The 16,402-nt window shown below is 38.7% G+C and overlaps 1 protein-coding gene across 1 annotated transcript in view; it reads left to right on the forward strand.

The window, feature by feature from the left end:
- LOC113407399 (parafibromin) overlaps window positions 1-16,402 on the forward strand; it is a 176,782-nt gene that overhangs the window by 27,119 nt on the left and 133,261 nt on the right. The window contains exons 8-9 of the mRNA XM_026655872.2: window positions 6,836-6,934; window positions 8,966-9,044. Coding sequence (XP_026511657.1) covers window positions 6,836-6,934; window positions 8,966-9,044 — 178 coding nt within the window. The remainder of the gene's footprint in view (window positions 1-6,835; window positions 6,935-8,965; window positions 9,045-16,402) is intronic.

Below are 16,402 nucleotides of genomic sequence, written 5' to 3' on the forward strand. Positions count from 1 at the left end.
TCGTTCCACCCTGGTTCCAAGCCCCCACCATCTAGCTCCAATGGGCTGCTCTTTCTGCAAGCGGTGAACAAGCAGGCGGCTGCCAAACAATGTTATAAGGGAGCATTGCGCAACTTTAAATGAGCATGTTCTCTAATTGATCAGCAACGAAACAACGTTAACTGGGGCGACTTTAAGTGAGGAGTTACTGTATCCTGGGACCAGCACGGCCACAACAACACTGCAAATCTGATGGTAGTTTCATCTTATGATCCCAATCTTCATTTCATCTTTATGGGAGTTTACTTATGTCTACATTAGTATTTGTAATGGAGATCAGCATACATATTTTGTATGTACGTTTTTTGTTCTGTATAAGAACACCCCCAGTATGTGTGTTACCCGCAATTAAGGCCAGATTCCTATGCCCTTGCTCATGTAGACTGCTGTTCAACTTTACTCCACAAATAATCCCATTGAATTCTTTGGGACTACTCATGAAGTACTATTCTGTTTCGGTTTTGGAATTTGGTCCTAAATAAATAATCCATCACACAGGAGCAGCATTTCTAAAAAGAGCTTGTCTATGCTGGGGAGTTGCCTTCAGGCCTTAGTTTCCTTACCTGAATAGCTATCGTGGAGTGGATCTCCATGTGAATGCTTACTGTACATTGAGTGCCATTGTGCAGTTTAGGTTAGTCCACTTCCAAAGTGGATTATGCTAAACTACCCAAAGGCACTTTTAGTGCAGAATAAGTGTGTCTGGACAGGGAGCTAGCACAAAATAGCTATTGCATTTTAAATTCACACCCTCGCTTATTTTACAATAGCTTTCCTATGTAGACCAGCCTCATGGAAACCTTGAAGGCAGAGTCCATTTTCCATAAATGTATCTGTAGGAAAAAAATAGAAATGAAGCAAATAGACTTCTTATGCAGTTTTAGTCATTGTCTTTATTTGACATCTTGTAATGTTTATAGCTGTTTCAAACTCCTGAATTAGTCTTTATTCTGTTTCACATAAAAATTTCAAATATCTTTTTCATGTAATACCCTTTTAATATAAAACTACTAGTGGAATAAAGTGTAATAATGCAGAACAAATGAGGTGTGAAATCTGTTCTGCAAAACATAATCCACACATTTAATGGAAATATCTATCTGAATTTTCTGCACAGAGTATAGTACACTATAGAACTGCTGAAACCTCTAATTAGAACCCTAGGAAGCAATACTTTATTCAAAGAGCAGCTGTTTGTGAAAGGTCGTGTGTGGCTGTTGTATTTAGACTGCTACAGAATTTAATTCAGCCTCTAATCATTTCACGTTCTTTAAACATCTCACACAATCTATTACTTACTGCAGTGTCCCATAATAAATCTCATGCACGCTAACCTAACCACAGACCCAGTAGAACTTAGTTGTCAGTCCATCAGTCTACTTCTATCTTAAAAGCCCAACTAAAAAGATGGGTTAAATGTGGGTACCACTTGCATTAAAATGATACTGGAAGTCCATCTACCAGTCGGTAACAAGCCACAGTACAGACAAAATCTGCATGTAATATAGTTTGACAGAGAGATCTGCTTGGGCTTAATTTTTAGGTCTGGCAGGACCTGAATCAGAGAAGGTGGAGTCATTTTCCAATCCAAACCTCTTCTCTACCTGCCAAGCCTGAGCTAGTACCTCCATTTCCTGCCCGTGGTTTTGGAATGTCAGTGGCTGCATGTGCTGGCGAATGTCTGCCCTGCCCCTGATGCACTGTGTGTGCTGTGGATGGAGAGGTGCTGCAACTCATCAGCATGCTCACCCCGCAGCACATGCAGAGCAGTGATGTGGCGGCGGCTGGCTGCCAGGTGCAGGGCACTTTGAGGTTGCAGTGCCAATCCTACAGGCGAAGAGGAGGAGAACCGATCTGATCCAAGCCAGGGAGGGTCTGGTTGTCTTCTCATTTGACCTGACCTGGATCCAACATTTGTAATGGGTTTGGGTCAGGATGAAGGGCTCTAGTTTGACCGACTTCTCACTTGCCACCTGAGACTTTCATTCTGCAGGCACCCGTGTCCATCTTGTAACTTGTAGAAATGAGGCCTGAATTGGCACCAGTTGGGCAACATTTGCGCTTCCCCATGTCATTTAAAAACCAAATGGATAATTCTGGAAGTAAAGATGGACCATCTGACTATGGAGCACTCTTCTTTTTTTTTTTTTTTAAGTATGATTTAAAAGAAAATGATTCATTATATTTGCCTGACTTTTGTTGTATTTTCCTTGCTCCCCATCAGCAGCTGTCCTGTTCTCTCTCTCTCACTTTTCCCTTCCCAGCAGATTTTTTCCCCTTTGATTGATATTTTGGTGACTTCAGGGTTTTTTAAAGAGTAAATGGAAAATTCTGATTAACTTTTGTACTTGATAACAAGTTTGTCCATATAACATAATGAATAAATAGCAGGTACATATGGACTCAGAAGCAACTAGAATAGCTTCCACATGACTGACAGTAGTAACCAAACAAAGAGAAACGACAAACAATGGGATTTCCATGTAGGCAGTAGTTTTTAAAGTACTTTTCAAATTACCCAAAGATTTCTATAAGGAAGCCATTGTTAGTTTGTGCCCCCAAATGGGGGAATTTTAGTAATCTAAAAGTGCACAATTTGGAATTTAAGCTAAATTTGGAACAGAAGCTAGAGGAATTTTCAGACACAAATATGTGTAGAGATGAAAAATGAAAGCTTAATGTTGCTTCTACCTTTCAGGCCTTTGAGGAAGCACTAGCTACGTAGGTCAGCTGGTTGCAATACTGACTTTATGACTGTCTTTTTTTTCTGTCACAAGATTGTAATTTTGCGTTCCAGAATGAGCCCACATACAACAGTGAGAGCCTCATTTCTGGATGTTTACTCTTAATATAGATGTAGGACTAAAGAGATATAGATAAGTATTAGTTTAGTATAGTTAAGTATTAGTATTAGCTGCAGCCAGGACTGAAAATTATAAGAAGCAGGACTGACTTCATTGTGTGTGTTGCCAACTCTTATGCCCAAACAAAACAAATTATTGTCTACCATCACACCACTATATGCAGAGCTGGTCTGACCATTTTGAGTGCACCCCAAACTTAACTAACTTTAAGCATCTCTGTGGGTGAATTTTAGATGTCCTTCTGCAGAAGATAAGCCCAGCTAAAGAGTCGCGCCTCCCTCCCTTTCCTCTCCACACCCTCTTCCCCAAGCTCAGAACTTACTTGGAGATCTGTGGAAATCTCATGCTGTTCCCTATGTCTCTGACTGCATCTTTGATAGTCATGTCTTTATACGTGTTGTCAGGCTGACAATATGCTGCTGCTTGTCTCATATCTAAAGAAATGGTGATTTAGTCATGGTTTTACACTGAAAGCTTTATTCTGCTGCAATTTCTTTTTAAAGAGACTGTTCTAACGTACATTTAAATACACTGTAGCATTGGGGAGGGCAAACTTTTTGGCCTAAGGGCTACATCTGGGTATGGAAATTGTATGGCGGGCCATGAATGTTCACGAAATTAACAATTCAGAGATATTCAAATAAACTTTCTGTATTAAAGATACATTTTAGTAGAAATAAACATAAAATCTTACTTACATTGTTATGATGGTATATTTATAATAGTATTACAATAATTAAACCACACTTACCCCCTTTCCACACCCTTTCTCTCTAGCCTGGATTTGTTGGGCCTCAGCTTCCAGTCATTGGAACTCATTGAGATTCACCAGCCCCTGCACTCAGAAATCTCCTCCCACGTAGGTCTCCACAGCCCACAACTTTGAAAACCGCCACTGAGCATTCCCGGGCGAACTACTCTGTTTTATCCTCAACAGTGGAAAATTAACACTACTGAAACATCAGTCACCTAAGCCAACAAGTAGTCGGCACGTGGGCTTGCACATTCCAGGCTCTCATGGCGTGTTTGGGTTGTGCAGCCAGAGTAACATGCATGCTGTCATGCAGGTCCTGAACACACAGGGAGTGCTGGGCGGGTGCAATGGGTCAAGTCCCCTACCCTGCTCCCAAGCGGGAGCAGCAGGGCAAGCCCCTGACCCCGTTCCCCGGCAGGAGCGACAGATTAAAAGGTCTGACAGGCTGGATGTTGCCCATGGGCCGTAGTTTGCTCACCCCTGCTGTAGCATCTACACGCAGGTATCTTTGCAATCATAAATGGCTGAGTATACTCCAGTTTAAAAGGATACGGTCTCAGAATAAATACCATAAATAGCCAGTAGCTTTGTTTTGGTGCTCAGGCTGCATCCATTCCAGGCTATTCTTGTATTGTTAGTAGAGCTGGTTGTGTTTAATAATAATTAATAATAAAAGTCTCAAAAGCTTCAATTTCAATGTAAAAATTGTTTTATGAATTCCTCCTCCTCATTTTCTAACCAGTTAGAATGAAAATTTCCACATAAAATGATTTGCAAATATTTCCATAAACTTCATTTTTTGACCACCTTGAATTATTAGTTACATTTTTTAGATGGGGCAACACCAAGGCTTAAGCAGGCCAGCATTGTTCTAACTGAAGCAGGAGTCTCAAGTTCTGCAGGCTCTTTGAGTAGGACAGTGTGATTGGTGGATGGTTGCATTGACAGACAAGCCCACAGTGCTCCAGAATTGGTGGTTGCTAGGTCACCCAGCTTAGAAGCTGGGAAATTCTCTGAAGCCCAGCTAAAAATGTTTAGTTGGAATTATTTTTTCTTAATAGATTCATATTTGGGTGTTAACCTTATGGTCCCTTAACTAAGGTTTCTGCTAAGATTTCTCAACCCAAAAGAACTTCAAATCTAGAGCTAAGTTCCTTTAAGCTTTTTCTTTCAAAACTACTATTTCAGTTCAAGGAAATCCTTTATCCCTAAGAACAGCTTTCAGGAGAGGAAGCATTGGAGTTAACTGACCAACCTATTCACTAGAGCCAGGTAAATTAAATTGGAACAGATTTTGCATTAGTGTTTTGTTCTTCAACCTCTCATTTAGGTGATTTTTGTATAGATTGATTCCAGTTCAGAAGCCCTTTCTTGCTCTGTCTTGATTGGACATCCAGTTGTTAGTATTAATATGAAATATCTTGACCTAGAACTGTACATTACTGTGGGAGAATCTACTGGGATTTTTAATTTTTTACATTATTTAATACCTTAACGTTTCTTTGAATAGGGGAAAGCCATCATGTGTTATAAATGGTTTGTAGGAAGTTGCTTTTACTTTGGCAATCATCATTACTGAGAATTATCAGTAAGGAAGGACATCTGTTGTGTACATGTCATTTGCTTAACTTGAAGTGCATCTTGACTGTTGATGCAAAGTGTTAAGTAGGTGCCAAATTAGCATTTATATTTTTATTTTGAAAAACAGAAAATAATCCTAGCAATATTATTTAGTACAGAAAATGTGAAAACACTGGATAAAACATAATAGAAAACCTGCCCAATAGTAAATTAAAGGCTGAGGTACATGACATGTTAATGATTTAAAATGATTAGAACTAGATCTTTGTCTGAGTAGAGAGATTCAAATGCCTTTTAATATAATTTTAGTTACCTGTCTTCCTATATTCAGTCCATATAGAAACCAATTCAAAGATTTCTTGTTACTCATCACAGTAGTAACTAGGTGCCAATTCAAAATTAAATATTAAAAAAAAAAATCCTGTCTTTATGATTTGAGTCTGCTCCCATCTGCACAGCTAACCTAACTGGAATAATTGTACATATTTATTTTTAAAGCTATAGACATGGGCTGTTATGCGCCCTCCAGAAGAAAATGATTCCAGAGCAGAGAACTCCCTTTGCTTGTCAAAAGTGCTTTGCTCTGCCCTAGCAGTTTTACTTTGAGGACAGATTGTGTTCTGGCTACTTGAAACTGTTATGTCAAACCATGGGCTGAGGTGGTTTCAAACAGCTGTATTCACAGGGTTGGTTAAGGCTTTACATACAACCAACATCTTGTATTATACCCAGAAGCAGACTGAGAGCCAACTCAGAGCTGGTGAAACAAACATTGTGTTCATAGTGGCTTGCCTCTCATAAAAGAAGAGTGGGTATTCTTCCATAACTAAAGTTTGAGTAGTTTTGCTGTAGGCTGAGCACTTCTTAAAATACTTCAGCCTGGAGGTGAGAGCAGCACAGGAGAGGATGCAGTGAAGGAGTTAGAGTATCTGGGCCAGCCAAAGATGGGAAGGCACTTTATACTGCTGCTGCAACCTGGAAATCTCGGAGCACCAATGGGTCCACTAAACTCCTTTGATTACAAACTATTGAGATAAGAGAAGCCATACTATCTCTGTTGAAGTAGCAATCATAATCAGATAGCTTTCCCTTTCCTACCAGCATAATAGGAATTGCTACATCAGACCAGACCAGACCACTAGTCAATCTAGCTGGGGTCGGTACATAATATGTCACCTTTGTATTGAGTTTGATGGCTGTTTTTCATCCAGAGCTCTATTATGGAAAGGAAGAAAATCGTAGAATCTGGTTTCAATCAGGATAATATAGTGTTTGGTGGTGACAGGCTAATGATTGCTGAACTTAGGAGTCTCCATATCTTCGAGGGGCCTCACCTACATTGAACAGACTGGGTGATGTGATGGAAATCCATGAGATGTGTGAGAGTCCTGGCACAATGATTCAGTTCTTCAGACACTCCCAAACAGGGGTGAACAAAGTCTCTATAATTTGTATGCAGTTTTCCTCTGTTTACAAGTAGGCATACACTCTTTGAAGCATATGTGTTGACTCAAAAAATGTCTTCTAGCTGTATTTCTAGTGTTCCAACCAGCTTTGATGATCAGTGGGATTCATAAGTGTCTAACTTGTTTTCCAGAACTTTGCCAAGAATATTTTTGCAATTCTTCAGTCAGTAAAAGCCAGAGAAGAAGGTCGTGCACCTGAACAGAGACCTGCACCGAACACAGCACCAGCGGTAAGAAATAACTCTTCTTATTATGGACCTTGTGGTTGTGGCTCCATAGCTGAGGTTGAATTGAGTAAATAATGGCAAGAATTCTTCTGAAACTACTCTTCATTTTGTTTGGTTCTAATTTAAATAAATTACAGTAACTTTTTCATGCAGAACTTTTCCTTAGATCATCTTTACCTTAAACTGTATATAGTGGTTTTGGAGGAGTTGAATACGCTTCATTTGTTCAATATGTGTTTGCCACTTTCAGAACAGAACAGTTAGTGCCAACTACTATATGTACCAAACACTCACTAGCATTCTGCAGCTACTTGGAAGAAGTAAATTAGATGAGACTATCACCATTTCCAGCAAAATGCCTTGCTAACTGTATTTTTTGACAGAACATTAGTCATGAGCAGCAACAGATCGAACCAGCTGTCCTATGCCTGTGTCAGATCAAAAAGACAGATTTGCTACAGACTAGGGACCGAGTGGCTAGGCAGCAGTTCTGCAGAAAAGGACGTAGGGGTTACAGTGGACGAGAAGCTGGATATGAGTCAACAGTGTGCCCTTGTTGCCAAGAAGGCTAACGGCATTTTGGGCTGTATAAGTAGGGGCATTGCCAGCAGATCGAGGGACGTGATCATTCCCCTCTATTTGACATTGGTGAGGACTCATCTGGAGTACTATGTTCAGTTTTGGGCCCCACATTACAAGAAGATGTGGAAAAATTGGAAAGAGTCCAGCGGAGGGCAACAAAAATGATTAGGGGGCTGGAGCACATGACTTACGAGGAGAGGCTGAGGGAACTGGGATTGTATAGTCTGCAGAAGAGAAGAATGAGGGGGGATTTGATAGCTGCTTTCAACTACCAGAAAGGGGTTTCCAAAGAGGATGGATCTAGACTTTTCTCAGTGGTACCAGATGACAGAACAAGGAGTAATGGTCTCAAGTTGCAGTGAGGGAGGTTTAGGTTGGATATTAAGAAAAACTTTTTCACTAGGAAGGTGATGAAGCACTGGAATGGGTTACCTAGGGAGGTGGTGGAATCTCCTTCCTTAGAGGTTTTTAAGGTCAGGCTTGACGAAGCCCTGGCTGGGATGATTTAGTTGGGGATTGGTCCTTCTTTGAGCAGGGGGTTAGACTAGATGACCTCCTGAGGTCCCTTCCAACCCTGATATTCTATGATTTACATTTTTATTGTTCAGGTCTATGTAGGCATTAGAAAAGCAATGGTTTTGAGTTGTGATGTTTACTGTTGAGTTTTATTAAACTTAATAACTAAATTCTTGAACTCCTAATGGTAATCTGCTATGAAAGCCAATTAATCTTACTTCAGCTTATTTAGATACCTCTGTGTTATATGCCAGTGTACCAGATTGGAGTAGCAAGATGAATTTCAACATTTAAATGCTTGCCTTATGCTGAGTTTCATAAATTGTTCATGGGACTATTCAGACATACGGTTTGGAATGATTGTAACTGTGTGACTAAGTCACCCATGAAAAAGATGCATGAATCGATATTTAGTGCATCATTAGATTGGCAGCATTTTGAAAATGCATTTTAAATGTGCCTTTTTTTCCTCTCAATTTAATCTTGTTCTATAGATTTAGCACCTCTTTAGCTTAATCAGATTTGTGGTGGAGTCTTCTGTGCATGTGGCAGAAGAACCAGCCGTATGTTGTCAGATGACAATTCATTCTTGAGCCCCAAGATGTTAGCAAATGAATGGGATTGATAACTATGGATTTTGTTCATTTTGCTCAGTTAATATGGCTTTCTGTTGTTACTTTTGTCTTGCTTCAGAATGTTGTCAGTTCTTTAGATTTGCATGCCATTAAGTATTTCTTTAAAATATACTATCTTAATAAGAGGTTAAAATGAAGTTAATTAAAAGTACAAACTGTTTGAAAACTTCCACCTACATAATTGCCCAAAACTGTAAAGTCAGTTTACATACAATATTTTCCAAAGTTCAGAAACTAAAATGTGTTAATCAACATACATTTTGAGATGCAGTAGCATATCTTGTTTGCTAATTTGTTTTAGGATCCCACTTTACGGACTAAGCAGTCTATTCCAGCTGCCTACAACAGATACGATCAGGAAAGATTTAAAGGAAAGGAAGGTAAGTTGATCTCACAGTACTAATTAGCATTAAGGAAACACTGCATTTGAGAACTGAAAAGTGAAACTGACTAGTCTGTTTTCATTGTCAAAGCTGAATAAAGTGCAAAGTATAAGCCCATAAATGATGACTGAAACGTCTTCACATGTAGTCTCTGGTAGTAACACAAGCTAGGAATCTTATTTATTAAAAATGATTTTTTAGCCTTAGCCTTTAAAACCGATTGTCTAGTTAAAAACAAAACTTACATGTTAAACACTTTTTTGTTCAGTTTCAAGGCCGAGACAGTGTAAGTAGTTTCAACTCATAGGGCCTGGGTATGCACATATATTAGTCAAGCCAATAGTCAACTTCAATAGTCAATACTAATTAAAAAAAAATCTGATAGAGTATCCTTTAAATAGTATGTCCTGAAATTAAAGGGGGAAAAATCGTTTAAAAAAATAAATAAATAAATAAAAAGTTGAAGGTTCTTCTGTTTCTAATGGGTGCCTCAGATATTTTGGGTCTAGTACATAATATGTTCAGGTCCATTCTTCTTTCCCCTCCCTTGAGAGGGAGTTGGTTGAAAGAGTGGAGATATGCCAACCTATACTTTCAGAGGCACTGATACATACCTCAATGCTGCACTGGTGCTCTTTTTTTTTTTTTTTATTTAACAGTTTTTAAATGGCAAGATTAATTCATAAAGACTGGTGTAGTGTTCGTGGAAATTGCCTCAATAACTTTATAAAGTCAGCCACAGAGCCAGTGACTGGCCTTCAGATTTCTTAGGAGAGAGCAAAGGGAACACCTGGGGATCTTTTCCCTAGGATTGAATCCACATTGTGGAACTGCTAGTCAGCCATTTCGTTTGACGACGTGGGCACTAAGAGTATGTCTTCACTACCGGCTGGATCGGCGGGCAGCGATCGATCCAGCACGGATCGATTTATCGCGTCTAGTCTAGACGTGATAACTCAATCCCCAGTGCTCTCCCGTCGACTCCTGTACTCCAGCTTGGCGAGAGGCGCAGGTAGAGTCGATGGGAGAGCAGCAGCAGTCGACTCACTGTAGTGAAGACACCGCGGTAAGTAGATCTAAGTACATCGACTTCAGCTACGTGAAGTTATTCACATAGCTGAAGTTGCGTAACTTAGAATGACAGTGTAGACCAGGCCTAAGTCTCGTGTGTGTGTGTGTGTCTGTCTCTGTGGTGTTTTTTTTTTAAAGAGTACAAAATTTTGAAAAATTTGGGAGGAGTGTAATTTAATTAAAACCCATGTGGTGCAGGAGGAGCTATGGTTTTTGTATCCTAAACAACAGAGACTAAAGATAATTAGTAGTTCCACTGTGGTTCTCATTACAAATAAGGAATGCATTTTTTTTCTGTACCATACAGTGTACATAATGTGTGTGGCTTCAAATCCCACAGTTCTTCATATTTATAATGTATTTATGTACGCTTCAGTGCTACATTTAATGAGAGACAGTGAGCCCCTTCTCTGAAGTACTTATAATCTAAAGACAAACGCAGATACAATAAAGCTATCAAGTTATGGTTATCTTTTTATGGATATCTTATGGAACTTGGGATTCTGGGAAAGATTTGAAGGAAAAGAGGGCTTATTACTTGGCTTTGAGGCACAGTAACTCTCAGTACCTGAGCCATGTAACTTCCATTATCATTAATGGTGATTAATAATTGAGACAAACCTGGGTCCTCTGCATTCAAAGGTTCCAGCCCATGTGGGTTCTGTAATATATTCTCTGTATGGCTTCTTTTTGATTGGGTGAGATTGAGACTCATGGTGGCTTCTCAGGTACCCATAGCTTTGTAAAAAGGAAATGTTCACATTCTTATTTCTAAAACTATTTCATGTCCTCAAAAATAATAGAAGCCATGGCTTTACATCTTTAAAAACAAAAAGCCCTGTGGGTTTAGCAGAGCATGGTAATAAACACTGACAAACCTTTAAGCAGAACACATCAGCCTTTGACAAAGTGCAAATAATTTTTGGAAATGTAACCATCTGATAAAAAATAATAACTTTCAATGTATGATGTATTGAACATTCAAGTGGAAAATAGTTTTAAGCTGCAAAAACAGTAACACTTCATAACCATCAGCAGCTAAATGTCTACTGCCCTCAGTCTTTTGCTCTGTAGTTTCTCCTTAATATTCTGCAAGTCAAGCAGCTTTGATGCCATCCTTTTAAACTTGTTATGATTCTGTCCTGTTTTTAACAAATTAAGTCTGACAGCTGACTTTTAACAATTAGATTTTATTAAAAATAAAAAAACTGATAGACTGGCATATTCATATTTTTTCTATTGTATATCCATTCATTTTATGGATGAACTCACATGTTAAATATCTAAATGAATGCATAGTGCAGCGGTTCTCAAAGTGTGTGTCGGGACCATATTTTAATGGGTCGCCACGGCTGGGGTTAGACTTGCCGGGGCTGAACATGAAGTCTGAGCCCCACCGCCTGGGGCCAAAGCCCTTCAACTTTGGGCCCCTCCACCCAGGCCTGAAACCCTTGGGCTTCAGCTTTGGCCCCCTTGCCCAGGGCGGCAGGGCTCCGGTGGGCTCAGGCGCTCCCCCCCGCGGTCTTGTAGTAATTTTTGTTGTTGGAAGGGGGTTGCGGTGCAATGAAGTTTGAGAACCCCTGGCATAGTGAAATGCATTTGGAAGATCAATTGGCCTGGGTGAGAGCAAATCATATTGGGCACTAATGCCAGTCTTGAAAACATAGAAGAAAGCATGTTGTCTTGTGTTAAGAGTTGAATATGTAGTGTGGCATTCATTCTTGTTACCAACAGGATTAGTTTTTGTAGGGTTGCCTTTAATATGCTAACTCTCTTTTAGAAAAAGTCAGAATGTAATAATTGATTATAGAAAGAGGAGTGCAGTGTGCTCAAACATGGTGACCACAGCTCTTTCATTTCATGAGACCAGGATCTTTTAAACGACAAAATTCTCCCAATTATACAGATTTCTTGTCTATTGCTTGTATCATATTTTATATACCTGCTTTTACAATTTGAAACCTGTGTCAGCCATAGCAATGTGCACTGCTTGGAAAGACTAATAGTTCACCTATCAGTCAAGCTAGCTACTGTTTGATTTCCATATGGTATAAAATGTAGGGAAGGGAAAAAATCATAATCTTTTCAGAGGGGAGATAATGTGGTTCTGAGCCTTGTTATATCTGGATGGCTCAAGAGCAGTCTGCCTCATTACTAAATTTGTGCTAATTGAAGCACCCACAAAATACAGTTAAGTTAAAAAAGGAGTAAATTGTAGATATGTGCAGCATAGTGATTAAATATGCACACAGTAATCTCATTATTGTAAAAGCAAATAGACTGAACTCTAACGAAATTGATGAGCTCTTTTAAATCAAGTACAATAAACAACCAAAATTTCTGAATTGCGTTTAACAAAACAAACAAAAAAAACCCCCTTCTCTCTCTGTCTCATGCCTAGGCAAGGAGGGTGCAGTTTCCCCATGGAGTTAATTAACACCAAAGAGTAACTGGCTGGCAGTGTTCTTGTTCTTGTGGCTAGGATTGATGGCACTTAGATTCATTAAGCATTTTCTAGTGGTTTCTTACTCTTGTGTAGATACAGTGTGGACATACGGAGGTGGGGAGTAGTTCTGTACCCTAGAGGGAAAAAGAACCTTGTGTTTGGGTTGCGCAGTCCTGGGATAGGAATCCTAGAAACAGCTAAACCTAGAGAGAAGGCATGTGTTGAGCTTTATCTAGTGAAATCTTATTATATTAATTAAGACAAATTCTAGGGAGGGGGATAGGGTATTTTTGGGCTTTTCACAGTATACAAAGTATTTCAGAACATTATTGGAAAAGAAACTACTTGTGCTTTAAAAAGTATCACCTCATTAAGCACTAAATTTTCATACCCTGTACAAAGGCAGAGTACAGAACCTATTAGGAACATAATGCAAAGTCTTGCAAAATGGGGGAACAGATGAATCCTCAACCTGAAGCTGGAACTGTGAAGCTACTCTGCAACTCCTGCTGCAGTCTGTGGGGTATAGGACAGACTTAAGGGAGAAGAATTCCTTACATGAAATATACTAGCACAGCATTTATTTTTAAATATTTCTAGTTCTCCTAATACCATGTTGGTAATAAGTTAAAAACTTTGTGTTTCATATTTATCATCTTTATCATTTACCATTTGATTTTTTTTCTTTTTATCCTTGTACCACATTGTCAGTATTTTAGCAAATTTAGCAATAAAGACCTATTAAGCCCAAAATTTTCAAAAGTGACTAGGAATTGTGTGTCCAACTTTTGACACCCCAAGGGAGCCTGATTTTTTTAGAAGATGCTAAAGTGCCAACCCTCTGAAAATGAGGCCCCTCTAACAAATCTCACGTTGGGCACCCAAAATCATTAGTCACTTTTGAAAATCTCAGCATATAATCACTGGGTGAAATTCTAGGGCCTATGATATGTAGGAAGTCAGATTATCATAATAGTTCCTTCTGATCTTAAAACTCAATATGCTATTAGCATTTGAGAGTAACAGGAAAACTCACTGAATTTTCCTCCATAACGAATAGATATAAGGATAATATACCAAAAAGCATTACTCATGCTGTCCTGAATAACCTGTTAAAAACTGGAACTAAATTATGTATACAACTTGCCACAAAAATAGTGTGTGTAGTCTTTTTAGCTCTTCTATCAGAGGATCTTGCAACATTAGAAGAGTTTCATAGTATTAAACTAACAATTACTGCATAAGGACGTAGATTCTTTTAATCTCAATTTTACTACAGTATTATCCATGGCGGTCTTAATTAGGAAATTGCTTGCTTATGTGGGTTTGTTTCTACCTTGGATATTTCAGTGTGTTGGCTTAGTATGGGAATCAGGTTGCTTGTTAACATAAGCAATTAAAAACATGTAGATGTAAGATAATGGGTTAAAACACTTTAACCTGGCAAGATATGGTAAGTAGACTGCTGAGTTGCAGCCAAGTTTCTGTATATCCTGGGATGGATCGTTACTCAGAAGGTGGTATCAGTTTGTTCACCTAGATGGCTTACCTTACAGTCTCTATGCCAAATAGGACAAGTTCTATTATTTAGAATGCTTTAGTTAAGGTATCAGAGTAGCAGCCGTGTTAGTCTGTATCCGCAAAAAGAACAGGAGTACTTGTGGCACCTCTAAGGTGCCACAAGTACTCCTGTTCTTTTTTTAGTTAAGGTAGCTGCAATAGTAAATACGTTTTTAGATGTTAAGTACTATTCTTTGAGAGTAAAGAACAAATCTATTATACCTGCAGTAAATTGAACTGCTTTAGCAGTCCTGTAGTAGACACAGACCAGTGCTCATTCTCAAGCATACTTTTTATTACTCCAGCTATGATTTAAAAGGAGAAAAGTTGTCTTGTCTTTAAACTTAAATTATTGTATGTCACATTAAACATGTAAGAATGTGTCTTGCAGCTCCATCCATCACAAATGGTCTATCTATCCTCGCCATGGAAGATCATGTTACCTGGCTGTACACCTGCCAGTCCCATCCCCTCCAAACAATCGAGCTGTTAAGATAAACACACTGCAATTACTATGCTCAGCATTATTTCCTCACTTCTGACTTTGACTTTCAAATTGCTAGTGAGCAGCACACAATCTTTAACAATACAAAATAAATTTAAATACTAGATTTTCTCCTTTTCTGCTTACCCTTTAAGTTTAACTCATTTTAATTTTGACTGGACATTAAGAAGGTAAGAAAACTTCATGCATGGCATCATTTTCATGGCACAGACCACCTCTTTCTAACCCCTAACTTGTCACATCTATCTTGGCACTATAACAAGCTATATTTTTGATTCATAACTGCTTCTGAAACAGAGGCAATGCTCTTTTTGAACAGCATATCTGGCACCCTTCTCCCTCTTACATCAAGGCTTAGTCCTTCATTTTGAACAGTGTATACTTAATATAGCCAGTGACGTGCTCGACCACTGAGCTAATGTGTGACGGTGTTTTTTGTTCTATAGGGTATTCAAGTAATAAACTGCTTTAAGAGCAGTGGCTAAATTGTTCTGTGCTGACCTTTTTAGACTGCTTTGCCTGCGTTTCATCAAATCCACTTTTAAAGTGATGTTAGCACATGTGAAAAGTGCTGAAATGATAACTCGGAAGGTTTGCATGATCTTTTCTATCAAACATGTTCAGCACAGGTGGTAACAATATAAACTTCCCTACCAATGCTCTCTCCCTGACTTGAGGGGCTAACTTCAGAAGTGAGATGCTGGCCTTTGTTTCTCTGCTGAGACTACCACCAAGGTGCCCATAATCAAAAACTGAATTGCTATCAGAACTGACACTACTTGTGATCCCATATAGTATAAACTGGAGAGAGATTTGTAGGACAGCCATCTGATAGTATTCTTTCTGTCATTACAGGCCACAGTGTCTTCTTTACCACATCTAAATGTTTTCCTATGTTTAAGTGAAAGCCTTGCTGTTGGACTTAGTGTGGGCATCACTCTTTCACCCACACCTGTAATTTTGCTTCATGTTTAAGTACAGTTGTATTTACACAATAAATTAATGTGTTCAAAAGAAGTGGCAAGTAGGCAATCTGAACAGGACATTTATGAAATAGAGGGGGGAGTCTCCAGTTTCTAAACTTGAGGCTGCTTTTGCAGGTACTAAGCAAATTTGTTGTTACCAGAACCAGGTTGTCAATGAAGTTTTACTAACTATAAATGTATTTCTTGTCTTGCCATGGGGGTTTTAAGAGCTTGCTGCTGTCTTGTAGATGTGTAATAGCATTTTCTACCAAAAGTCTAAATTTTAATTATACTCCGTGCCCAGATTTTTCTTTTGTGCTTAGAATTAAATTTCTATTTAGAAATAGAATCCTACAATCAAAAAATGAATGTCATTAATAATAGAGAATAAATATGCAAGGCATCCACAGATTTTGATTTGAAGAAATACATGTCTTCATGTTTTTCCAGCCTGGTGTGGGTGAGCTGGGTGATGTGATATATGTCTGAGTATTAGAAGACTATAAAATTAATATGTGCAAATAAAACTTCAGTTACTATTTTCAGGTATTGAGAGGCTGTTAAACGGAAGCTCATGCTGAGTTCCAGTTGTAAGATTATTGAACTATGTGATAAGTGATTGATGGGCTAGGGGATTTATAAACAGTCTTTCTTTATATCTGATGTATTTTATACAATTCAGTTATTTTGTTAATGTAGTTTAGAAACCGCTGCATGGAGCCCTTTGTTTTTGATTTGACTGCTAGTAAAGAGGGATGTGTTAACTTCTTGTTTGGAGTGAAATTTGGTGTCTGACTTCATTAGCATA

This window comes from Terrapene carolina, unplaced genomic scaffold (assembly GCF_002925995.2).
Source record: "Terrapene carolina triunguis isolate 2854851 unplaced genomic scaffold, T_m_triunguis-2.0 Scaffold211, whole genome shotgun sequence".
Lineage (NCBI taxonomy): Eukaryota > Metazoa > Chordata > Testudines > Emydidae > Terrapene > Terrapene triunguis.